We start from the raw sequence: 25,931 nt of genomic DNA, 5'->3' as shown, positions 1-25,931 counted from the left end.
CTGATTTATACAGTGCTGGGAATCAAACTCTGGACTTTGTGCATGCTAGGCAAACTCTCTTCCAACTTTACTATATCCCAAGCCACTTTAGCTTTCTCTCTCTCTCTCTCTCTCTCTCTCTCTCTCTCTCTCTCTCTCTCTCTCTCTTCTGTTTTCTTCTCTTAGGGGCCTAAGTTTTGAACTTTTGTTTGTTTGTTTGGGGGGGGCAGAGTCTCACTACGTAGCTCAGGCTGGCCTTTAAGTCACTGTGTAGCCCAGGCTGTCATTAGTACCCATTCCTTAGTCTCCAGAATGCTGGCATTGCAGGCAGGGCCACCATGCTGTGCATTAGACACCTAGGTTGTTGGAGTCAAAGGAGAGGTTGTCTGGTTTAGTCAAAAGGAACTTTCCAAACCTTCCCATGGGAAGAAACCTGAGGCAGAGAGATGAGCATGCTAAAGGAACTCCCTGAGGACAGAGGTTACAAGCTGGACAGTGCCCAAGGGACAGCCAGCCCTGCATCAGGATTTCAGAGGGAGATCTTGACACTGGGCCAACAGTAGTGTCACCTGCCTTTGGGAGCCCACTCCTTCGGGCAGTAAGCACATCTGTAAATGACAGTAGGGGCTGAAGCTCATAGGCCCATGCCCAGATGTCTCATGTTCCTCAGGAACTCTGTACCACCCTGCAGGGGACAAAGCGTGGGGGACCTCTCCGGGTTACTGGGAAGGCACGTGACATGTGACATAGTCTCTTGAGGAGAGAGTGGAGCTCATCCATGATTTCATTTGAGAATTAAAGGGAAGCTGTTCCTAACACCTCAGGGAGGCCTCCTAACATCTGCTCCTGCCACACACCACACACACACACACCACACACACACCACACACACACTACACACCACACATACCACACACACTACACACCACACACACACACACACACCATACACACCACGCACACATACACCACACACACACTACACACCACACACCATACACACCACGCATACATACACCATACCACACACATAAACACACCACACACATACCATACCACACACTATACCACACACACTACACATCACACACATACACACATACCACACACACACACACACCACACATACCACACACACATACACCACACCACACACATAAACACACCACACACATACCACACACACACACACCACACACCATACCACACACTATACCACACACACTACACATCACACACATACACACCATACACACATACCACACACACACACACCACACATACCACACACACACACACACACACCACACCACACATATAAACACACCACACACATACCACACACACACACACACCACACCATACCACACACTATACCACACACACTACACATCACACACATACACACCATACACACATACCACACACACACACCACACCACACCACACACACACCACACATATGAATCCAAGCACAGGAGAGAAATATACAGACACAAACACATATGCTTAGCAGCAGTCATAGATTCACAGACAAGTAGAAAGATATTCTCAGACACACAGATACTATGCAACCACAGATGGACTTTCACCTAAAATACATCCATACCCAGCACATAAGAGAAGGTACAAAGACACCCAAACCCCTCAGACTCACAAACACACACACACCATACACCACACACACATATACACACCATACCACACCACACATACTACATGCACATACACACACACCACACATTGTATACACCACACCACACACACACACACAGAGTATATACAAATCCCTAGGCACACACACACACATCTTCACAAATAACACATGAACTCACACATATAACACACAGACCTCCAGGTAGGTACACAAGCTCCAAGACAAAGATATAACTCAAGGTCTGGAGCCACAGCTCAGCAGTGAAGAGTACTTGCCATGCAATCATGAGGGTCAGAGTTCAGATCCCAGCACCCACATAACAACCCAGGTGCCTTTATGCAAGTCTGTAATCTCAGCCCCCTGGGAATGACAGCAGGAGGATTGCTGGGTTATGCTGGTCTGTAGCAGAACCAATTTAAGCTTATCCCCGACTAGCTTACAAATAAATGAGACTCAGACTATGGCCATTTTATTTAGCTTTGTCACTTACTGGAGGCTAACGCCTAATTTACTCTTCTAACTGTTGGCCTGGCTGCCTCCCCAGCGGTGTACCCCAAATCCTTGCTGTTTCTCCTGGCCATCTGCTCACGGTCCATCTCCTCTCCTAGTTGCCTCTCCTCTCCTCTCCTCTCCTCTCCTCTCCTCTCCTCTCCTCTCCTCTCCTCTCCTCTCCTCTCCTCTCCTCTCTTCTCCCAGCGCCTCTCCTCTCTCCTCCTTGTTCTTCCTTACCCACCTTCTTCCTCTCTCATGGTCCCCCTCAGACACCAACCCGGGGGAACTGAAACCCCACCTACCTCTCTTCTGCCCAGATCTAGGCTGTCAGCATCTTTATTCAACTAATAGTTTTAAATGACAGAGCCAGGTCAGATAGCGATACTTGGTGTATGTGAGGATTTTCTCTGGTCCCTGAGGGCAACCAGGGTCAGTATTTAGCCTTACAATACATAGCAACAAACCAAACCTCAACACACCGGTCTCTCGCTTTGCTGAGAAAACAGGCGCTCCAAGTTCAGAGCGAGACCACAGAGAACATCCAGTGACCTCCTCTGGCTGCTGCGCACGCACAGGCATGTACACCCACACGTGTGAACACATACCGACTTGCACCTAACTAAATACATAAATCATAAAATAATCTTTAACCTCCAAAGCAAGTGCCCACGGGCACACATGGCTCACACACACACACACACACACACACACACACACACACACACGGATCATCCATAAAACACCATCTCCGCCAGGTGTGGTGGCGCACGCCTTTAATCCCAGCACTCAGGAGGCAGAGGCAGGCAGATTTCTGAGTTCAAGGCCAGCCTGGTCTACAAATTGAGTTCCAGGACAGCCAGGGCTATACAGAGAATCTCTGTCTCAAAAAAACAAAAACAAAAACAAAACAAAAAACACCATCTCCGAACAGTTGTGATGGTGGGGTAGGGATGACATCATCTTCATCTCTAGGTAGGTGACAGCTGGGTTCTGGGTCCTTATTTGATAGCACCTAGGGCCAGCCAAGTCATCTTCCTTGCCCAACCCCCTTCCTTGCACATGCCCCCCACCCTCCTGCCCAGGCCCATACCGTGCTGAAGTTGGGGAAGAGACTGAGCGGGGTGGTGCCATTGAGGTGGAAGGCGAGCAAATGCTTCAGGTCCAGCGGGGGTTGCAGAGGCCGGGCGGGCAAAGTCAGGGAGGCCAACAAGGGGCTGGGGGCACCGGAGGCCGGGCCTGCTGCAGAAGGAAGAAGGGCAAGGTCTGAAATGAGGAGCCACGGGGCTCTCTCCCACCTCTGCTGCAGAAGAAAAGGCTGTTGTATTGCCAAGACAGGAACTCCCCGCTCCCTCTTCATCACAGCACCAACCCAACTCTGTTGTGGAAGCAGAGTCCGGGACTCCACAGCTCAAGTCTCCTAAGCAGAAGAGTGACCCTTTCTTACTGACAAGGTCAGCACAGTGGCCCAAATAGATACCAAAGGGAGTCCAGCCAAGAGAGGGGTTAGAGGAGTCAGGGTTGACATACACAAAACCATGGTGACAGGGTGACAGCATGACACAGTACTTGTCCCCACTGATCCCAAAGCACCAAACTCAGGGAGTGCGGGGAAAGGCCAACTCTTTTCGGTCTCACTAACTGTCCCTTTCTCACTTCCGGTTTCATGCCACTCACAGAAGGAACGAAAAGAAACCCAAAGCATAGGACTTGGGAGATGGCACATTGGTCAGCGCACTGGCCATTCTACAGGACCTGGGTCTGACTCCCAGCACCCACATGTTAGCTCACATCTGTAACTCCAGTTACAGGGGACCCAATGTCTGCTTCTGACTTCTGCTGGCATCAGGCACACACGTAGTGCCCAGATATGTCTGTGCTTATATGTATCAAATAAATCTTTAAGAGTCCCCCAAAGCCGGGTGGTGGTGGCGCACGCCTTTAATCCCAGCCCTTGGGAGGCAGAGGCAGGCAGATTTCTGAGTTCAAGGCCAGCCTGGTCTACAAAGTGAGTTCCAGGTCAGCCAGGGCTATACAGAGAAACTCTGTTTTGAAAAAACCAAAACCAAACCAAAAGAAAACAAAAGAAAAGTCCCACAAAATTAAGAAGATAGAAAGAAACCCACAGCATTCTGAACAGTTGGGTTCCCAGGGCTGGTGAGGTACCTGCTGCTTCCCTGAGGATGCACCCCATCCAGCATCCAGGGTGACACCCCCAAGCCAGTCCTCAGGACCCACGGGAACAACACTGTGGTTTTGTAGTCTTTGGTCGTAACAGTGTGAAGTAAAGGCAGAAAGGGGATGGAAACCGACAAGCCAGATTTCAAGGGAGGAAAGGGAAAAATAAAAGCAGAAAGCAAGCTGGGCAGTGGTGGCGCACACCTTTAATCCTAGCACTTTGGAGGCAGAGGCAGGCAGATTTCTGAGTTCGAGACCAGCCTGGTCTACAGAGTGAGTTCCAGGTCAGCCAGGGCTACACAGAGAAACCCTGTCTCGAAAAACAAGCAAACAAACAGACAAACGAGCAGAAAGCAACCCAGGTTACTGGAGACTTACGTGGGTCCTGTAACTGCCAAACCAAAAGAAGTGCCTTTCAATGCTTGGGTGTTAACCCCCTGAAACAGCAGGTGGGTTTATTTAGCATCTGTAGATGTAATGCCTATAAACACAGCCAGATACAGGAAAGCAGGCAGGTGGCAGATGGTAGGGGGAGCGTGGAGAGACTGAGGGTGAGCTTTCACCTCTCCGTTTGTGCACAGACAGTGTTGTGCTATGTCAGGAGCAAGCACTCTGTCATTTGGTTTACCATCTCCTAGGGAAAAAGATTTTTTGAGACAGGGTTTCTCTGTGTAGCCCTGGCTGTCCCGGAACTCACTTTGTAGACCAGGCTGGCCTCGAACTCAAAAATCCGCCTGCCTCTGCCTCCCCAGTGCTGGGATTAAAGGCGTGCGCCACCACGCCCGGCTAGGCCCAACCTTCTTTAATGGAAACTGGAAACCCAAGGGAAGGATCCAGAAAGGGAAAGTCTGAAAGGCCGGAAGGGGCGGGGTCGGGTAGATAGGGTGGTAGTGGTGGGGATGAAGGGATAGGCGGCGCTGTCCAGATCTTACCTAGCATCTCAACCTACTTGCCCAGGCTCTTTCCTCATAGGCCAGGGATCTGGTTTGGTGATGAGTAGGTGAAGAGAAGAGCAGTTAGTAGGTCAGCTTGGCTGTAGTATGATTAAGGCTGCGTATCTCACCCTTCAATTTTCATGGCCCCTCGGTTAGCTAAGGTCAGGGGAGGCCACTCTCAGGAGAAGTGCCACCCCAGAGGTCCCTCCCGCACCCACTCTCTGAGAACTCCACGCCAATGCAGAGTCAAACTCATGCAGCTGGAGGAGAGGGGAAGCATCCACCGCGATCTTCACCACCTGGCCGCCTTGCGGCCCGCCACGACTCCTCTTTGTCCCCACGACCGCAGCTCCTGGCTGCAGCCCACCTTGACCAGCAGCTCCGCACCCACGAGCAGCACTGAGGTCAGGGTGGCAAGGACGCGAATGTCGGGAAAGAGCTCCTGCAGCTCCGAATGCGCGCCAGCAGAGGCGCCCGAGGCTCCAAGAGCGCCAAGTCCCCCAGCGCGCTGGCGCACCATACCGGGCGCGCACAGTTCCTCAGGTGCCTGCGGGTAGCTGCAGAGATGGATGGCCAACGCGGCCATCGCATCCAGCGAGGGTCCCGGGAAGGAGTCCCGCAGTCCCCTTCGCACGGAGTCCGGGAAAGCCTTTTGGTGGCGCTCCAAGCCTCGCAGCGTAGCCTCTGAGTACCCCAAGCAGCTCCACACTATAGTAGGTGCAGCGTTCGTCCCCGTGCTTTGGAGTCGGACTCCGAGATCGCCAGTTCCTTCGGGAAGCCATGGAGCCGCGCGCGCCGGGAGCCGAGTTGCCATCACCACCGGCTGCAGCAAGGCAAGGTCCGGCTCTTCGTGCTGCAGGACCAGGGCAAGCTTCTGCACCAAAGCGTCCAGCAGCAGTGGGCGAAGGCTTCGTAGGAAGGTGAACTGGCACTAGGCCGAGGCTAGGGCTGTGGTTCCCAAAGAGCGCACCAAGCAAGGTCAGGCCTCCTATTTTTACAGCAACAGGGAGCCAGGGTTATTGGCAGGGGACCTGTCAAGTCAATAGCTGCAAAGTCCAAGGCTGCAGGGAGCTCGGGGACCACGTGGGAACTGAGGCCACCATGCAGATGGAACAAGGCATCCAATTTGCTCTCATATTCACCCAGATAGACATGGGGTTTAGGGTCTGTTCGGCCAGGGAAATAGTGCAGATCTATAAGCGGTGGGCTTTGTAGACTAGGCTGGCCTTGAACTCAGAGAGAGTCAACTGTCTCTGCCTCTCAAATGCTGGGATTAAACTCATGTGCCACCAGGCGTGTGCCCACCAGGCCCAGCTTAATTCTGAATTTTTGTTTGTGTTTAGCTTGGTTTTTGAGACAGGGCCTCACCATGTAGCCCCAGCTGGCTTGGAATATACCATGTATACCAAGCTGGCCTCGAACTCCTGGAGACCCTTCCTGCCTCTGCCTCTGCCTCCTCAGTGCTGAGATTAAAAGGGTGTGCCACCACACCCAGCTTAATTTTTTTGATTGAAACTAATTTGAGTTTTTCAAAAGCACAGTAAAAACTCATCAAACCCAACGGTAAGTCAGCCATGGCCTAAGACCAGCTTGCAACATCTGGCCCAGGGAGTGAGAAGCGTGCCTGTGTTCATCCAATGATAAGGGCCAGGCCTGGCTTCTTTACTGTTATACTCAATATGGCTGGCCCAGTGCCGGTCTCTTAGGCAGCACTTGGTGAGGGTCTGGCATAGAGGAGATATGAATGAAGTGTGCTGGTTACTACCCAAGGGCCTAGCATACTGGAACTTTTCCCAGGTGGCTCAGTGTCTCCCCTTTTCTTTGGCCTCCCCTTACCTCTGGCTGCCACCCACCTGGATGTCCCTCACTCTCCTGGGGCTATAGCATTCACCACGCTCTGTGCCCATCAGTGTCTGACCCAGGTTGAGCCTCTGCAGCTCCAGCGGGGCTGAACAGCGGTTATCAGGCACATCCTCTTTAGCCATAGAGTAGATATTGTTAACACAACCACTTTGGCCAGGTCTGCCTCCACCTTGACAATCCTAGAGGTGGGAGTGGTCGCCAGGCTGGGGTAGGTCCCTTCACCCTCAGCACGGTCTTCCAGAGTGGGCTGGCCCTGGTTGACTACCAAAGCCTGGAAGTTGTTGGTGCCCACCATGAAGGCATTTTTGTCTTTGGTGTGCTTGTGCACCAGGGCCTAGCAACACTCTGGACAGAAGAATACCAGCTTCTGCTTATAGTCAAAGTCCAGACAGGGAACCACCTCCTTCCACTGCTCACTGAAGTACTGCTTGCACTTGGAATTGGAGGCCTCTCCAGCCACCTTCTTCCCAGGGGGCACCATGCCTGCTCTCAGGACAGGGGACCGAAAACTCCCTCCAAATGCTTACACACACACCCCGCTTCCCTCACCCACAGAACAACTCCATAGCTAGGGACGCTGATGGGGAGGCAAGAGAGACAGCCCAGCAAGCTAAGGGAGAACCATCCATCCAATGTAGTCTAGGAAGTTATTCCAGTTTTGCTGTAGGAGACTAGAGATGAAGGAGATAAAGGAGTGGTGTTGAGGGGGGATGGGGGCTTAGGCTGTCCACAGGGATAGGCCGGACTCGATGGGGAGGGGTGTGCAGAATCATGCAGTGGGGTGCACTGGGAGGAGGAAGGGAGCCCCCAGCCCCTTCCCCAGGGCCTCCCAACCTCCCTTCCTCCCACGCTCCAGGACAAGGAAAGTCCTGGATGGCATAGAGTGCTATAGTATCTCAACACAGCAGAGACTTTTAGCTCAAATTGAGTCCCGAAGACAGATGTGATTCTCAGGGCTCCTGAGTATTTTGTGGCTGATCCAGGGCTCCAACACCCGGATTCCTAACTCACAGGCTGCTGTCCTCAAAGCCCACAGACACCTGTATCATCAGTACAGAGCTGGGCATCTCAAGGCTGTCTGTTTTTCCCTGGCACATCTGTTGCACATGAGCATACATGGGTGCTGGCTCATGTTCATGAACACTGGCATGTGGCCCTGGGAAAGGTCTCAGGAATAGGCTACAGGGTGAGGACAGGCTTTGGGCTAGGCTCCAGTGAGTACAACTAGTTGGTTGTCTCTGCCTCCCCAGGATGAGTCTCTGAGACCTGAAGGTCGGGTCCAGTTGGGTCAGACCTGCCTATGGTACCTCCTAGTGGTGTGAAGTCTGTCCTCTCCTCTTGTGCCCAGCTGCAGCAGGACCAGCAGGAACTGCTGTTTATCCAGTCAGTGGGAACTGAGCCAGGCCTTGGGTTAAGACTGTACATGATTCCCCAAGGAGACCAAGACTATTACTGACAGGGGGCTGGGAAACCAAGGGACTGGACTAAGTCATTTGCCCAAGGTTTCTCAAGCCGCAAGCAGGTGACGTACAATCGAAATGCTCATCCTCCTTGCAGCCGTAGGCCCCACTGCAAAACACCTCTCCTCCCAGCCTGCCTCAGCCCAGGCCAGGCTCTCTCGCTCATGTTTCGATCACTGCAGGAGTCTTTTTGCCTCTGCACGGTTTCCCCCCCACAGCCTGAGAACAGCCAGCTCATACCTATTCAGCGGGGCTCCCGTGCCTTTGCCTCTTCAGTGGGACTTTACTGCTTAACTCAGGCACCTTGCCAAGAACCTCCCCAGCCTCCAAAGATCTCTGTATTCTTAGTACTCCTGTTTATCCCGCCCAGCCATCCCCAAAGAGGCTATTTTATAAAGCTGCCGAAGTTGTTACTAGGTCTGTCTGTCTGCCTGTCTGGAAATCAAACCCAGGTCCCTGGACACGCTAAGCACCTCATCACCTGTAACTTCCCCTGAGCCTAGAATTTCCACTTTTCCTCTCTCCTTGATCAGCTTCCCCCATCCCCTGACAACATCTTAGAGATCCCCCCTGCTACCCCAACCCCTATTGCTGGGCTGGTCCTGGCCTCCAGTCTGAGCCAATCCCCTATGTGCAATTCTCTGTGTATCTGCAACAGTATGCCTTTACCCAGGAAGCCCTCCTCTCCCCTCCCCTCCCCCCCGCCACTTTTCCATCACTGCCCCTGCTGTCCCCTCCAGGCCACCCCTTACATGCTGAAGATCTGTTTCTGGTTCTGTTCCTTCACATCTCTCCCCTCCTTCTGTCTCCCCTCTGTCCCATACATTCCCCAAGGGAAGGAAAGACAACTGGCTTCTCTCTTCTTTTTCTGTCTTTGAGACAGGGTCTCATGTGTAGATCAGGCTGGCCTCAAATGTGCTACAAAGAGGATGGCCTTGAACTTCTTATTCTCCTACCCCCAGCTCCCGATTACAGCCCTGTGCCACCACATCCAGCTCTCTGCATGCTGGAGCTCAAACCCAGGGCAAGCTTTAGAGGCAAGTGCTCTACCAGTCAAGCCACATCCCCAGGCCAATAATGTCTTCATGTGCGAACCCCAGACAGAGCCATGGTGCCTGGCTTCTAATGTATACCACAAAATTTGGAGAAAGAATTTTAAAAAGCAAGCTGAGTGTTTGTGTATGTGTGTGTGTTTATCTGTCTGTCTGTCTGTCTGTCTGAGTGCGCAGCAGATGGACCTTGGGCACTTGTTAGGGTGGAAATCACTTCCTTCCATGTCTTTGCTTTCCAACAGCCTGTGATGTCAAGATTTTACCCTGCCCGCCACCCAAAGGATGTGAGGATGGGGGACAAGTGTAAGACCAAGATCCAGGTGACAAGTGCTCTCCCGGAAGTTTGTCGAACCCTTCCCATATTCCTAGAACCTCGGTCCCACCCCATCCAGCAGCAGGATCAAATAAGTCCACTGAGATGTTTTCAATGAAGGAACCTGGGAAGTTGAAGCCACTTAGACATTGCTCCAGACAGCAGTCCTTAGACCCACTAGAATCTAGTCCAAAACAAACCAAAAACCTATTCAGTTGAAATCAGCCACATAGAAGTACTCAGGAGTTACATGGCCTGGACCATATGTGCAGCATCTCAGAAAGTTCCAGCAAATGAGCTGTTGTAAATCTACAAGACCCTATGTCACCTTGTAGGAGCCAGCCTGAGGTGGTGGTGCCAGGGGTGAGGGGTGAGAGGGGAATCAGCTGAACTATATGAATCAGTGCTAACCAGGGGCGGCCTAGTGTGAGCAGCGCTGGATCATATAGACCTCTACAAGCTAGTGGAATCCAGTGCAGCCTGCGTGGTCTAAAGGCTCCTGTGTGGCTATGTAGGTGGGTCTCCCCATGCTCCTAGCCACAGATCATGTAAACCCTGTCTCCATCAGTGTGTTCCCCAACATACCTACACAGGCCCTCACTCCCACCCCTTTCCCAGAAGCTCTAAGATTGAATGCCAGCCCAGGTGTCCCGGCACCACTCCCACACACTCATGGGGACACCATCTTGGATGGCAGACACTCTGGGCCACGGTCTCCTTGAGCTCTACTGAACAGCAGCCACTAGTGGTAACAGGAGCAAAAAGGCACCAGCAGAGGACGCCACCTGAGTCTCAGGCAGAGCCACTGTGCCCCAGGCAAGCCCACCTCCTGGCCTTATCCCAATGCCCCATACTGCAGCAGGAGCCACTGTGGTCAGGCCACAGGGAGCAAAAGGAACAGGGGTCCACTCAATTATTGCAAATATGGGTAGTTCCTAGGAGAGCTCACAGGGATGAGACAAGTAGAATACTGCAGGGTGTAGGTTTCCCAGAGTTCTGAACCTAGCAGGACGCTGGGGCAGGAGATGCAGACGGGAAGCAAAAGGTCAGTGGTGGTGGTGATGGGGCAGATTTTGTAGTGATTTATTACATGGTGACATGTATCTGTGCCTTGCCAACAAGAATCTGTTAACCTACCTGGAAGCTGATCGGGTATAAGGCACAGGGAATCCAGATTCAGAAACGTCTGGCTGCCTCCCAGTCCTTGGGGACTGGAGTTCAGAGATGCCTGGGATACATGAAGTCCTAGCTAGATTTAATTCTGCCCTGGAGATTTATTAGGAATCTCATTCTTTTCATCTGAGAAATGGGTTTGTAGTTATGGGAGGAACATCAGTATAGAAACGGAACTTAGAGCCAGGCAGTGGTGGCACACGCCTTTAATCCTAGCACTTAGGAGGCAGAGGCAAGCGGATTTCTGAGTTTGAGGCCAGCCTGGTCTACAAAGTGAGTTCCAGGATAGTCAGGGCTATACAGAGAAACCCTGTCTCAAAAAACCATTAAAAAAAAAAAAAAAGGTAGCCGGGCGTGGTGGCGCACACCTTTAATCCCAGCACTCAGGAGGCAGAGGCAGGCGGATTTCTGAGTTCGAGGCCAGCCTGGTCTACAAAGTGAGTGCCAGGACAGCCAGGGCTACACAGAGAAACCCTGTCTCGAAAAACAAAAACAAAAAACAAAACAAAAAAAAAGAAAGGAAGGAAGGAAGGAAGGAAGGAAGGAAGGAAGGAAGGAAGGAAGGAAGGAAGGAAGAAAGAAAGAAAGAAAGAAAGAAAGAAAGAAAGAAAGAAAGAAAGAAAGAAAGAAAGAAAGAAAGAAAGAAAGAAAGAAAGAAAGAAGTGGAACTGAGGGGCTGGTGAGATGGCTCAACAGTTAAGAGCACTACTGACTGCTCTTCCTAAAGTCCTGAGTTCAAATCCCAGCAACCACATGGTGGCTCACAATCACCCGTAATGAGATCTGACGCCCTCTTCTGGTGTGTCTGAAGACAGCCACAGTGTACTTATTTATAATAATAAATAAATTTGGGGGCCTGAGTGAGTGGGGTTGACCAGAACGAGCAGAGGTACTAAATTCAATTCCCAACAACTCATGAAGGCTCACAACCATGTGTACAGCTACAGTGTACTCATATACATAAAATAAATAAATAAATCTTTATTTTTATTTTTTTTTGTTTTTTTGAGACAGGGTTTCTCTGTGTAGCCCTGGCTGTCCTGGCACTCACTTTGTAGACCAGGCTGGCCTCGAACTCAGAAATCCGCCTGCCTCTGCCTCCCGAGTGCTGGGATTAAAGGTGTGTGCCACCACACCCGGCATAAATAAATCTTAAATAAAAAAAAAAAAAGAGCTAGAACTGAGAACCATAGTGAAGAAGGGTAGGTTTGCTTCTGTGGAGCCAGGAGATGCCAAGGCATTTGGTGGCCCTGTGTCTCCTGTCAACACACAGTCACCCAGACATGCCTTCCAGTCCCCTCACAGTTAAGTGCACTGTTCTCCACATAAGGGCCAAGGAATACGGTGATTTTGATGCCAAGCCCCCTCCCTCTGGGATGATTCACCATCTGCCTCTGACATTCAACTTGAGCTCTCGGATGGAGCATGAGCCTTGGCATGTGCACACATGCACACATGCACACGTGCCTGGGTGACTGCTTGCTGCCCCAGGAGAGAGCCACAGGTCAAGTTTCTCTCTTCTCAAACGTGTAGAGCGGGTATCTTCTTTGGTAGGATTTTGAAGGATGTCCCGCCCTGGCCAAAATCCATAACCTGATCCAACTGGCTGAATAGCTGCTGCCTCAAGAAAAGAGAAGTTGTTGGCTCTGGGTACGCAGAGAGCAAGCCAGTCTGACTGCATCAAGAGGCAGCTAACCCTGTGCCTCGGGCCCAGGTTGGGGCAGGAGTGCAGAGCAGGTATCTTATGAAATAATATCACCCTGGCTGCCACCCGGGAGAGAGGGTTCAAGGAAAACCACATTTTGTAGTTGTGCTATAATTAGAAAAGACTGACGCCCACCCCGAGACTCACAGGCACCCACACCAATAGTGCTAGGCATAGATGCCAAGGCTTGTGTGTACATACATCTCCCCATGGTGATGCTCATGCAGTGATACACGCCCCCCGCCCCAGGGGCTTGGTGTGAGCCAGCATGTAGACATAGACGGACTCAATCAACCGCAGAGTGGACACACAGCCTTTCAGATGTCTCTGGAACACTAGAAACTGTATGTATGAACTGGATGTCACGTACCATGACGAAGAGTGAAAGTGAACACACTGAGATCTCCACCCAGGACGAGCGCATGCGCACTCTCCCTCACAAAACCAGATGCATCTGACTCTTGAGATGACCAAACAGTCACAGAGCAGTGAGTAGAGCCCTCCCAGGGGCACATGCAGGTGCACACACATGCACATATCAATGGATAAAATAAAAACTCAGAGGTGAGGCCCTACACCTCCCTGGGGGTCTAAAAGCAGTTAGTGCATCCTGAGGGAGGGGGGAGGCATTTTCCTTAGTGGTCTGGCTATGTATGCCCACAGCCCGTCAATCACCTCTCCTGAATGCACACTCCTGCAAGAAACCTTAATAAAACCCACTGATGAGAGTAAGAAAGAAAGAAAGAAAGAAAGAAAGAAAGAAAGAAAGAAAGAAAGAAAGGAAGGAAGGAAGGAAGGAAAAGAGCAACAAAATGTGGAAGTAGACAGGGGATTATTTGGGAAGAGGAAGGGGACCAGCAGGAGGGGACAAAGTGGGGTAATGGAGGAAGAATACCATCAACACATACATAATACGCAAGTATGAAAATGTCACGAATCTAAGTATGGCCCGGGGCTCCTCCTCCCCCTCACTGGAACCTCTCCCACACTTCTGGGCTATCTGGGGCTATACTGATGTTTCAGCTCCTGCCCAAGCTAGAGAAACCTCAAAGCCCAATAGCGGAAAAAGCTTCACTATGCCCCCTTAGACCCACTGTCTGGAAGAGGTTTCCGGAAACCTTTACAAAACAAAACAAAAGCGACCAGGCAAGCCAGATATAGTGAGTGGTGCATGCCTATAATCCTAAGACTTTTGTGGCTGAGACAGGATAGCTAATTTGAGGCTATCCTAGGCTGCAGAGTAAGTTCAAAGCCAGCCTGAGATACAGCAAGGCTTTGAAGGTGCTGGGGTGAAGGGGGGGCAGAGAGAGAAACAAAAACAAAAGGCATGACAAGACCTTAGGTGAGGAGGCCAGTAGGGGGTAGGGACACAGGTAAAGCAGGGTGTGGGGGACTGGTCTGGCCCTAGTGTCCAGGCTGCTGCTCTGCAAGGAGCCTTCTGGTCCAGTCTATCTTCTCTCCACCAAGGGGGTAACAGCTCTTCAGCTCCATCCAGTGCTTCCCCTCCCTTGCCCTTAGAGGAGGCGAAGGCAAGATTTCCTATAAGAGGTCTTTAGCTCAGGTTCCCACCGCACATTTACCCAGATGTGCAGCACCCTTGAGGGCAGACACTCCAGCTGTCCTTTCCCCTCCTTACCCTTTGTTCTCAGCCGCAGTCCAGGCTACATAGGACTGGGGTTTGGTAGGGAGTCTACTGACCTTGGGTCCCCAGCCTCTGGGCGTCACTAATAAGAGGGAAAGAGTAGGTAGGGTACGGGAGAGGGCGACCCTTTCCTGGAAGCCTCTGAGATCCGTCCCCACTCGCCAGCTCAGGCGATCTCAGTACTCACCCAAGAGCATCCTCAGCCTTTGAAGACACCACAGAGCAGAGCGAGCGAGCGCAGAACAAACCCAGCCAGAGTGACAGAGGGAACGGGGATGTGAGGGGCAGGAGGGGAGGGCTGGAGGGAGGGACTCCAGTTAGGCTGGAGAGCCCTGTTCCCCTTTGCCAGAAAAAGGGGTGCCTGATTCCTGATTTCTGAGTCCCAACCAGAGGGAGATGAGCAGAGTGGGGTCTTTGCCAAGCTGTGGGACTGTGAGGGATTGTGGAAACCAGGGATAGAGAGTAGAGTGTGACCTACTCACCACCCCCACCCTCCTCCTGTGCCCCAGGCTCCCTGTCTCCTGCCTCTTCTGCTGAAACAAAGGGCTGACTTTGTCAGCAAAGACCTCCAGGAACAGGTACCACCCTCACACACTTCACCCCTGCACTGCGTGCCTGAACGCGCCCCTGCTCTGGACTTGCTGAAACCCTTATTTAGACCACAGGTCTTCTTCCTCTCCTGGACATCACCTTATAGTCACCTGCTTTTACCGAAGGGGACACAGGCTCAGAGAAGTATCACAAAGGGTTGCTACTGAGATAAGGAGGGAGCCCAGGTTAGCCCCTTAGACTTGTTACCTCCTGCAGTGCCAAGAAGGAAGTGGGGAGGGCTCTGCCAGATCAGCTAGAACTTCTGATACCACCTGTCTGGGTCCAGGGTCCCCACCTCTTCTCTCCACTGTTACTCCTTCCTCCCCTTCCTGGGTGCTAAAAAGCTGGCTCTCCACTCACCTGAGCACCTGGTGGCTGCGCAAGGCGGGTGGGGGGTTGGTCAGGAAAGGGGAGACAGTCAGGCCACAGCTGGGATCTAGTCTCGAATTCCAAACCCTGTCTGTGCCCAATTCGGCCCCCACCCCTTCAGCATTCTGTCTCCACCAGATAATAACGAGTAATCGCAGGGCAGCCAACACCTGCGCCACAGAGCAGGTCTAGCGAGGAGCCGACAGCGGCTGCTTCTTGCTAGGAAGGGGCTCTGAGGGGAAGGAGTTGTTTGTGTGGGGAAAGAAAAGAAACTCAAGCCCATTAATGAACCCGCCCAGAGACACGGAAGCTCTGTCTTCTTCCAGGCAGACACCTAAACTAAGCCCCCTAATTCTCTATCCAGACAGCCTCGCCTCTCTGGGTGGTCTGGGTGAGGGAAGGCAGGTCTCACCTGGGGGAAGAGGATGTTTGTCTGTCTTGGGAGAATGTAGGATAGGACACTTCTGTCTCCTGTCACCCAAGGAGGAGGCAAGAGGAGGCACTAGCTGGGCTCAGGGATCTAGAGGGGAATACTATTTCTTTGAAGCTTGTACCTAAAGGTCTCAGAATGATAGGGTGGGGGTTGGGGGAGGGCTCAGTGAGGAGGAATCAGCAGCCCAGAAAGATGCCGATGGGGAGGACAAGAGGAGAGCTTCCGGAGCCTCCTGGAGGGACTGAAATTAATCCATCTGTAGGGAGCTGTGGACTACAGTCACTCATCAAGCCAGTGACTCATGCATGACCCATGTCCTTGATTTCAAGGGCCCAGGGTACAGCCAGAGGCTTCAAAGTTTGGACAAGAGATAGAGGGCTGGGGAATCTCAAGCATGTTAGTGGGGAGTGCGGAAGTCTCAAGTCTGACTGCCACAACTGCAGCCATCTTTGCCTTGGACACTGTTATAATCTGAGTCATCTCTGTTTGTCTGTCCATCCCAGTGTCTACCTTACATTCTTCGTCCACGGTTCCTCTAGCTATTTCAGTAGGACAGAGCTTAAGTTATTTCTGAAGTCCCTTCCTGCCCTGTCAGGTGCATAATGGAGGATGAGAGAGAGGACCTTGGCTCACTCTAAATTAGAAAATGCCCAGAGTCAGAGGAAATGGCTGGCTTTACGAAGCTCCCCTCCTTTAGCCAAATAGAGGGGCAGAAGACAACTGGTGGGTCCCCTCCTTCCTTCCTTTTCTTTTCTTTTTAAATTTATTTTTAAAGATTTATTTATTTTATGTATATGAGTACACTGTTGCTGTCTTCAGACACTTAGCAGAAGAGGCCATCAAATCCCATTACAGATGGTTGTGAGCCACCATGTTGTTGCTGGGAATTGAACTCACGTCCCCTGGATGAACAATCAGTGCTCTTAACCACTGAGCCATCTCTCCAGGCCCTTATTTAATTATTTATTTATTTAGACCCAAGGCTTCACTATGTAGCTCTCTGGCTGTCTTAGAACTCAGTATATAGACCAGGCTGCCCTCAAACTCACAGAGATCCACCTGCCTCTGCCTCCCGAGTTGCAGGGATTAAAGGCGTGCATGACCACCATGCTGGGCCTGGCTCCCCACTTTTAATTGAGATAACACAGAACAGAGATATGGCCAGAGAATCATCATGAGCACCTGTAATCATCATCTTGCTGAGTCTACTTTCTCAGGCCAACCCCCTTTTCCATTCATAAACACTATGGACCTTGCTCTGTCTGTCTCTCTGTCTCTGTCTCTCTCTTTCTCCATGGTTTTGCTATATAGATCTGGCTACTGAAACTCTCTACATATAGTCGGCCTTGAACTCTGAGTAAAACCCTCTTGCTCTTGCCTCCCAAGCGTTGGGATAAAAGGCATATGCCAACCTCTCTTACATACTGGCTGTTCTCTTTAGCCAGGGTAGAAGGTGGGACTGAGGCAGACACCTGGAATCAAAAGCCAGCTATCTGGCTTTGGGGATGCTATTCTCTCTGAGCCCCCACAGTCCGGTGTATAAAGTGAAGGCTGAACATCACCATCTGCCTGATCTGAAGGGGGGAGGCTTCCTGCTGGGTGTCTAAGAGCTTAGTGAGCAGTTTGGTTCTATAGCAATGCTCAGGATAGGACAGCAGAAGGCCACAGCTCCTCACGCAGGTGTCCCAACTCCCTGTGCTGCCCACAACATCTGGATTCGAGCCAGGAAGCTGTGCCTACACTTTTTGTGTCTGCAGTTGTTGAAGAATGGATTCAAGTAGTTTAGGGTGTGGTGAGTAGGGTCACTGGCTTTAGCCTCACAGCTCGGGGTTCCCAGTGACCACACCTGAAGTGTGGAAGTAAAGGATAGCCCAAGACACATTCCTACAGTCTGACAGGGCCTCCTGTGTGGCAGGAGTCTCAGGAAAATACCAAGAGGTGGAGATGAAGAAGTGTCCCAGGTTTGGCTGTGAGAACTCCAGAAGCTGGGTGTGGCTGAGGAAGGAGACCTCTGACCTAAGCTAAGAGAGGAAGCTCCAGGAGAGAAAAGCCCCCTACCTCTGTAGCTCCTCCTACATACCACCTCAGGAAGGAAAACCAGAAAGGGTCCTGGCTTCACTGCCTATGACGGCCTGTCACTATGGAAGCCTCTAGTCCCACAGGACCTTAATCAAAGTGACAGCTCCCAGGGATCAAGCTCCTGGCTCCAAGAGACAAAGGCCTCGGGTCTCCATGTGTGGTGTGGCATCTCAGACCTCGAGTGCCAAGGAGTTAAGCAGCTTGTTGAGGGTCCCTGGCATGCACACCCCAAAAACCCCCAAACTTCCCTGATCTCTCCACCTCCCTAGGGTGCTCCAGTGGCCCCAGCCCAATCTTACAACAGGCTGGAACCAGTTTTTAGCAGGACTCAAAGCCCAACTGACATCTACCTCGGGCGGCTGCTAGCTAGCATCTCTCTATCCAGAAGGGCTGTACCCGAGGCCCAGGGCCCTGTGAAGGCCCAGAATTAACCAGAGCAATGAAGATGGCAGCTTCTCCTCCTGGCACTTCTGAACTACACAGCTACTAGAAATCTGTGCTTTGTTTTTGGGCCCTAAGCACAGCAGTCACCCTCTCCCACCTATAATGAGACGCTGCTCATACCTCTCAATGTGGCCAATGGGAAGGTCTGGTTCTGTATCTGCCTCCCCTGCCCAGCTGCAAGTGCCCAGGAGCAGACACCAAGCACTCCTCTGAGGGTGTCTCAGCATCTTACATTGGGCTTGCACTGGGCCTGCCTAAGGCCTCTGATTCCTTGACACACCCTGGATACATAGTGACTTAATTGACCTAATATTTAACAATCTAGAGGGGAGTGCTAGGCATCACATTTCCTAGTGACTCCCAATGTGGTGACCTCCCAAACCAACCCCACCAACCCTGACCCTCTTCCCATTTTGGCACCTCTTTCTCTTCTCTAACAACTGAACCACCCTACCCTTCTCCCCCGCCCCCTCCCCCATCTCTCCAAGAGCCTGCCTAGCTGAAGTCATCCATGCCTCCTCCCTCTCCCTTGGTTCCACTACACAAAGGCCTCCAGAAACTGATTTCCTACCCGACCACTCTCTTAACTACCTATCCCTAAGTTTCACTTTTGTCCTCTGCTGGGGACGTATGAAACAGCACATACTCCTGCCCACAATGCTACTGTGAGACCCAAAGGCCAAGGCTCACCTGGTGGGAAGGCCCCTGCCCTGTAGGGGATACCAGCTTACCTCAACCAAGCCCAGCCCATACCCTACACAAGGCTCCACTGGCCACCACCAGGGAGGCTGAGAGCTTTTGGTCCCTGTACCAAGCTCTAGCTATGACTCTGCTCATGAGACTCTTACTCCTCCGGGATCCGTCAGTGTCACAGTTCTTGAGCATCTCTGGGTTCTCCTATCAGCTCACTCACTTTCCCCTCTTCTGATATCTTCCCCCCGACCCCATACTCTTTCCCTCTGGTACTAGGGATTGAACTCGGGGTATCTCAGGCATGCTGGGCAAGAGCTCTACCTCTGATCCATATCCCTAATCTTTGTTACATTTGTTATGGAGACAGGACTCACTAAGTTGCCCAGGTTGTGTTTGAACCCTCTCCAGAGCCCAAGCTGGCCTTGAATTTGGGATCCTCTTTTCTCAGCCTTTGGAGTAACTGGGATTACTGGCCTTTGCCAACAGGCTCAGCTGTCTTCTGGGTTCTTGGCGTTCCTTTCGCTTTCATTACCTGAGAATAAGTATATCTTTACATAGAGTTACTTAGATAGCTTTTTTTGGGGGGGGGGCGGGGAGCATATTTGAAAGCCTTAAAAATGTGAGCCACCTTCTCCTCCCCCTCCCCCGCCACCAGTGATGGAAAGATGATGGCTATGCAGTTAAGAGCACCGACTACTCTTCCAGAGGTCCTGAGTTCAATTCCCAGCAACCACGTGGTGGCTCACAACCATCTGTAATGGGGTCTGGTGCCCTCTTCTGGTGTGTCTGAAGAGAACAATGGTGTTGTACTCATATGCATAAAAATAAATAAATAAATCTTTTTAAAAAAATGTGAGCCCCCTGAACAGCAGCTTGAACCTCATAGATTAAAAAATTATATTTAGGGCTGGTGAGATGGCTCAGTGGTTAAGAGCACCGACTGCTCTTCCAAAGGTCCTGAGTTCAAGTCCCAGCAACCACATGGTGGCTCACAACCATCCATAACGAGATCTGACGCCCTCTTCTGGAGTGTCTGAAGACAGCTACAGCGTACTCACATATAATAAAATAAAATAAATCTTTTAAAAAATTATATTTAATATGTATATATAATATATATAATATTTGATGAATAAATGTATGACTTTAAAAAAAAAAAACAACCTTGCTATGTAAACCAGGCTGGTCTTGAATTTACAGCCACCCTGCCTCAGCCTCCGGATTACAAGAATACACCACCCACCCAGTTTAAATGGAAGACTTTTTAACCCATCGCGCACGCACCTCCCCATCCTATGTGCTCCAGAAACAGTCATCCATAAAATTTACTCCTCAGTCACAGTCTTGGGGAACCCAACTCTAAGGGTCTCCTCGAAGGAGTCAATGCTGATAAGAGAGTCTTCCTGTCATTTGCTAGGGACATGACCTCCGCCTGAAGTGCCCCTCACCTGTCCTGTGGCCATCACTCTCTCTCTGAGGCCTTTGTGTCTCTGAGGGTATGTCTCAACTCCCACCATGCTCTGGGGGCACTGTAGAAATGTCATCCAAAGATTAGACACTCTCAAGATTCAGGGCAGCCTCTGGCAAAACTACCCTGCCGGGCTGCAAGGTGGGTTTCTTAAACCACCCCCAGGATCTGGGGTACTGATGCCTCCTGCCTCTCCCTCCTAGGCTTTTGTGGCTCGGTCTTCCTCGCCAGCCTGCAGCGCGTGACCCCCACGTGTCTGTCAACAGGCATCATCTTCACAGAAGCAGTCATCCATTTCCCCCAGAACACTGCACTGTAGCCAGATGCCCCTACAGCACTGGAAGCCAATCTTCCCCCACCCCCACCCCCACCCCCACCCCCAGCCCCAGCCCCTACCCTCCTCCATGCAAAGTCACCCCAGGCAGAGAGAGGCAGAAATCCTGGCAGAGAGTCCAGCTGCCACAGGAAGAGGGACCTCCTGTTGTTCTCAGTTGGAGCGCTATGAAAACGGTCTGACTCCGGGCCAGAGAAGCAGGAGTATGGAACACTCTGCAGGCTGGAGCAACGTTGTTATAAATGTCCTAATCACAAACACTTCCACAGGGAGAGCGCCTAGAACTGAAGAGACCTCCAGAGGAGACCTCAAAGACTCTCAAAACGCAAGAGATCCCATGGAAAGCTTGTCCAGAAGCAAAACAAAACATTTGGTTTTGTGGAATCTAGAGGACATGCCAAGCAAGCACCATACCACCGAGCTACATTTCCAGGTTTGGTTTTTTTGTTTGTTTGTTTGTTTGTTGTTGTTGTTGTTTTCAAGACAGGGTTTCTCTGTGTAGCCCTGGCTGTCCTGGAACTCACTCTGTAGACCAGGCTGGCCTTGAACTCAGAAATCTGACTGCCTCTGCCTCCCAAGCGCTGGGATCAAAGGCGTGCGTGGGCCACTACTGCCTGGCTCCATTACCAGGTTTTAAAATAAAACCTGATAGCACCACAGAGGGAAGCCACAGACCCAAGGTCCCTTAAAGGGACCCAAAGCCAGTTTATAGGAGGGGCCCTAAGCTCAGCGCCACTCCACACTGACCTGGCCCCGTGGAGGTCTTGCCCAGGCTGAGCTGCCGAAGCCTTCGCTGGTGGGCGCGTCCCCCACAATGCACCTGGGCCTGGGCTGCAGAGTTCAGCTGGATGTTGCAGACATCGCAGAGCGTGTAGGAGGGTCGTTTCCTTTCCCGCTTAGGCTTCGATGATTCTGGAGAGTGAGGGGGGCACTCAGATGCTGCAGTTGTAGGGGGCTCCTTCTCACCTGAGGGGGGTGGGCTCAGTGGCCGCTTCATACCTGAAGAGATAGAGAGGGAGACAGATATAATACAGTGGCTCGGGAATACACCCCTCAGCCAAAATGTCAAGAGAAAACACGATGGGCAGGCAGAGTACCACTGAAGTACGGGATCCCTAGGAAGAGTGTCAGAAATGGCTGCACACTGGGGAGCCGGTTGGACACAGGGTCCCAGGGCCTGAAAGCAAATCTCAAAGACGGAGATGGGATCTTGGAGACAAGGTAACACTGGAGAAATACAGCAGCAGGCCAGTGGAGTCGCACTTTGGGAAGCTGAGTCCTGTTCTCAAGCCTCCAGGCAGGAGCTGACAATACTGTGACTGACAGGCCTGTGGAGCTTCCTGGAGACACAACAGCCCTCTGGCCAGAAACCCAACCATCCTGTGCCCCATACCCAGCAGGGTGACACTCACCAATAAAGACAGCCTACAAAGCCATCCCAAGCCCATCCCACATGGCTTGAGATGGCCCTGTCTTGGTCACATGAGCCCAGGCCACAGCTGGCAGCTTGGTAGAGACCTGGGTCTGCTGAACACAGCATTCACACATCGCCCCAACCTAGACACTCATGTCCTTCTTACAGACAATTGTCCCCTTTGAGAATAACCCCCCACACCCCCATTTCTCTGGCATTTTCTCTCACATTTCTGCTTCCGTTTCTCCTCTGGAGTTGGCTGCTAAATCTCTCTCAGACAGAACTTGTAATCATTTCCTTCCTGGTGTGGTGTGGTGTGTGTGTGTGTGTGTGTGTGGTGTCCTCGAGTGAGCACTCACACATGCTCCTGCATGTGTGAGAAGGCAAGCGAATGTGTACAATATATGTGTATGTATATATGTGTGTTTGTCCCTGTGTGCAAATGGATGTGTGCCTATGTCTGCATGTGTGCATGTGTGTACATGTGCACATTCACACATATATGCACATGTGTGCCTGTGTTTGCACGTTTGTGTTTCCTGGCTCACTTTACTTCCTGAGGGCAGTGCCTGCTTCCTTGAACACCCCAAGATTTGGGGGGGGGGGAGCATGACTGAGCCCATCTCTCTACTTATAGATGAACCGTATGACCCTGTTCCATTCATGTTGAAGCCCTAACTAACCCTTAAGTATTCCACAATGTAACTGTATTTGAATAAATGACCTTTAAAGAGGCAACTAAGTTAAAATGACAGCATAGCAGTAGGCTGCAAATCCAAATGCTGTCTTCCTTTATAAGACAAAGGATTTGCCCAAGGCTATTTCAGAAGAAATCACCCCTGAGCCTGGCTATAACACACACCAGTTATCCCAGCTTTAATGGAGGTTTAAGCAGGAGGATCAGGAGCTGGAAGCTAGCCTGGGCTACATGGCTAAATGTTGTCTTTAATGTAAAACAACAACAACAAAAAAAGAATAGAGAGGCTAGAGGGATGGCACAGTGGTTAAGAGCACTGTCTGTTCTTCCAGAGGTCCTGAGTTCAATTCCCAGCAACCACATGGCAGCTCACAACTGTCTGTAACTCCTGTTCCAGGGGATCTGACACCCTCACACAGACATGCATGCAGTCAAATCAGCAATGTACATAAAATAAGAATAAGTAAATTTTTTTTAAAGACTAGAAGGGGGCTGGAGAGATGGCTCAGCGGTTAAGAGCACTGACTGCTCTTCCAAAGGTCCTTAGTTCAAATCCCAGCAACCACATGGTGGCTCACAACCATCTGTAATGAGATCTGACACCCTTTTCAGGTGTGTCTGAAGACAGCTACAGTGTACTTATGTATAATAATAAATAAATCTTAAAAAAAAAAAGACTAGAAGGTTTGAGTGTAGCTCAGGTGATGGAGTTGTTTGCCTAGCATGAGGGAAGTCCTGGGTTCGATCCCCAATACTATGTGGACCAAGTATGGCGGCACGTGTCTATCATCCCAGCACTCAGAAAGGGTGAGAAGTTCAAGGTTATTTTTAGCTACATGGAGAGTTTGAGGACAAATGTAGGGTACATCTGACCCTGCCTATTAGGTTAATTAATTAAAGAAAATAATAAGTAAGACGAAAAGCCACCATTGCTTTGTGTCAGTCCTGTGACACCGTGATCGCTCAGCCCTTTAGCCCCAGAGCTAAGATACAATGCATTTCCGTTGTTTAAGCCTCTGCCTTACAGTGCTTTAGGACGACGGCAGCTGGAGAAAGCTAATACTTCTCCCTCAAGGTCATTTCCCAAGTCCTTAGTCCCAGGCTCATTCTGCACACCAGCTCAGTCAAGCAATGCTGTAAAGTTCTCACAGGAGCACATATCTCTCCGTGGAGTCCATGTGACGAGGAAGGGTATTACCCAAGTCCATGGCCCAAGTCCATGGCCGTGAACCTACATGCGTTCCCTGAATGTTATCCGTGAGCTATTTGTTGTTTTAGCAGACGGTGGCCCCTGTGAAATGTGTCTGTCATTACGCATGTGGGGGCTGTGAGGCGGGTGGAAAAGTGACCTAGCTCAGAGTAGGTGTTCACTGGTGATTCACACTCTAGTGTCAGTTCTGGCCTACACATCAGTTGTGATGTCTGAGGCCACAGCAAAGGTCTCTGTTCACGATGGGTGGCTAATGGGATCTGACTCCTTCACCCTGGGTGCGTGTCACAGCAAAGTGCCACCACAGTGTAAATGCCATTGTGCTCACACCTCCAACTATGGTTGAGTGTCTGAGACTTGCTATATATGTTACATCATGTCTCTGTCCCCAAATGCGATGACAGAAGGACTCATGTTTGGAGCTAAGGTAACCGGATGAGACTGTACCAGTGTCACATGGTGGGGTGTAATTGTGTCCTCCAAATTGAAACACTGCCTTTTAGTGGGAGGACAGAGGCTGGCTCATTTGAGACTTAGAAAGCTGACAAAAGTTATAGGGTTCAGAAAACTTCTAAAACTTCCAAGACTCACCAGGCTTCCCCCAAAGTTGTAGCGGCAGTACAGTTCTGGGGAGAGGAGGCTCAGGGATCTCCCGTCAACACAGGGTGCTCCAGGGATGCAGATTTCCGGAGCCATTGTCCATGCTGGGAACGGCTTCTGAGTGATGCAGCTGTCACATGAATCTATATGTAACTCCAATAACCTCCCTGGTTCACTCAGCTACACTTGGGTGGAGCAATGTCTTTGGTCTGTCTTTGATGTGTGCCCTATCTAAGGTGAAGAGACACTTGTTGATGAATCCCTAGGGACCGTCACACAACGGGTGAGTCCAGTATATGAAGGCGATCATGTCACAGACGCGCATACAAGTTCATGAGAGGATGGACACACAGATCAGCCAATGCACCTGCAAGCTGTGGGATTCCCAAGATTACCAGACATCCACTGCAACTTTGGGGAGCAACATGGGACAGGTTCCCCTTTACAGGCCTAAACAGAACCAGCCTTAAGAACCCAGATCTCAAGAACAGAATCAATTTCTGTTGTTTATTTTGCATTGTTCTGCTATCCCTACCCTATTAAACTAATATACGGTGAGCTTGGCCCTTGTATAGCCACAGGTGCCTGAGACTTTGAAGCTCCTGTCCTGGATGCAGGGTGGTGCTGCTGAGATGCGGTACTAGCATCCATTCCAAGCGGCACCATGGGCATCTATTTGCTAGTTAAGAGGCAGCTCTACTCTAAGCAGGGATACACCACCCTTCCAAACACAGGAGGTGTCTAAGTTGTTCCCTGGTAGATATACCAGGGACACAGAACACTGCCCTGCCCACGGAAGACACCGGAGGCCACTCCCATCATTTTGTGAGGTTCTAAGTTCCTCTAACAATATTTAGTCCTGTCTCACCTCTAGATGGCAGATCCTACAGCTCTTCTGCCCCCTCCAACTCTTCCTCCATGCTCTGGTAGGAGACAGGAAGGAGGTCGCAGATGCCAGGGTTAGAGGAGGTGGCCCAGGTGTCAGGGGCCAGGTGGAGATCTCAAAGGAATGAGACTTTCTTAGCTGTCCAGGAAGAGCTCAAAGGGACAGGGATATTTTAAAATCTCAGTGCAATTTATGACAGACTGGACGGGGACATGGCTCAAAAGAGCAGACAAGTATGTGCCACACTGCTGGTTAAACCTCTGTGAT

General features: G+C 51.0%; 2 protein-coding genes across 3 annotated transcripts in view; both read right to left on the bottom strand.

Annotated features, from left to right (window-relative positions):
* Positions 1-21,856, bottom strand: part of Znf385c (zinc finger protein 385C) — a 29,736-nt gene extending 7,880 nt beyond the window's left edge. The window contains exons 1-2 of one of the 2 annotated variants that reach the window (XM_085829565.1): positions 21,605-21,856; positions 3,219-3,367 (exon numbers count right to left, since the gene is read on the bottom strand). In XM_085829565.1, the coding sequence (XP_085685691.1) occupies positions 3,219-3,367; positions 21,605-21,854 (399 nt within the window). In that variant the 5' untranslated portion in view covers positions 21,855-21,856. The remainder of the gene's footprint in view (positions 1-3,218; positions 3,368-21,604) is intronic. The other variant, XM_085829564.1, reaches the window with a different exon arrangement.
* Positions 5,391-7,582, bottom strand: CUNH17orf113 (chromosome unknown C17orf113 homolog). The gene is given in 10 exon segments (XM_085829198.1): positions 5,391-5,546; positions 5,549-5,935; positions 5,937-5,972; positions 5,974-6,043; positions 6,045-6,227; positions 6,229-6,254; positions 6,256-6,464; positions 6,905-6,962; positions 7,092-7,234; positions 7,237-7,582. Coding segments are annotated over 10 exon segments (1,614 nt in total).
* Positions 21,857-25,931: the final 4,075 nt, after the last annotated feature.

The sequence above is a fragment of the Mus caroli genome, unplaced genomic scaffold, assembly GCF_978045245.1.
Source record: "Mus caroli unplaced genomic scaffold, Mus_caroli_1 scaffold_13, whole genome shotgun sequence".
Taxonomy (NCBI): Eukaryota; Metazoa; Chordata; class Mammalia; order Rodentia; family Muridae; genus Mus; species Mus caroli.
This window is presented reverse-complemented; position numbering and strand designations above follow the sequence as displayed.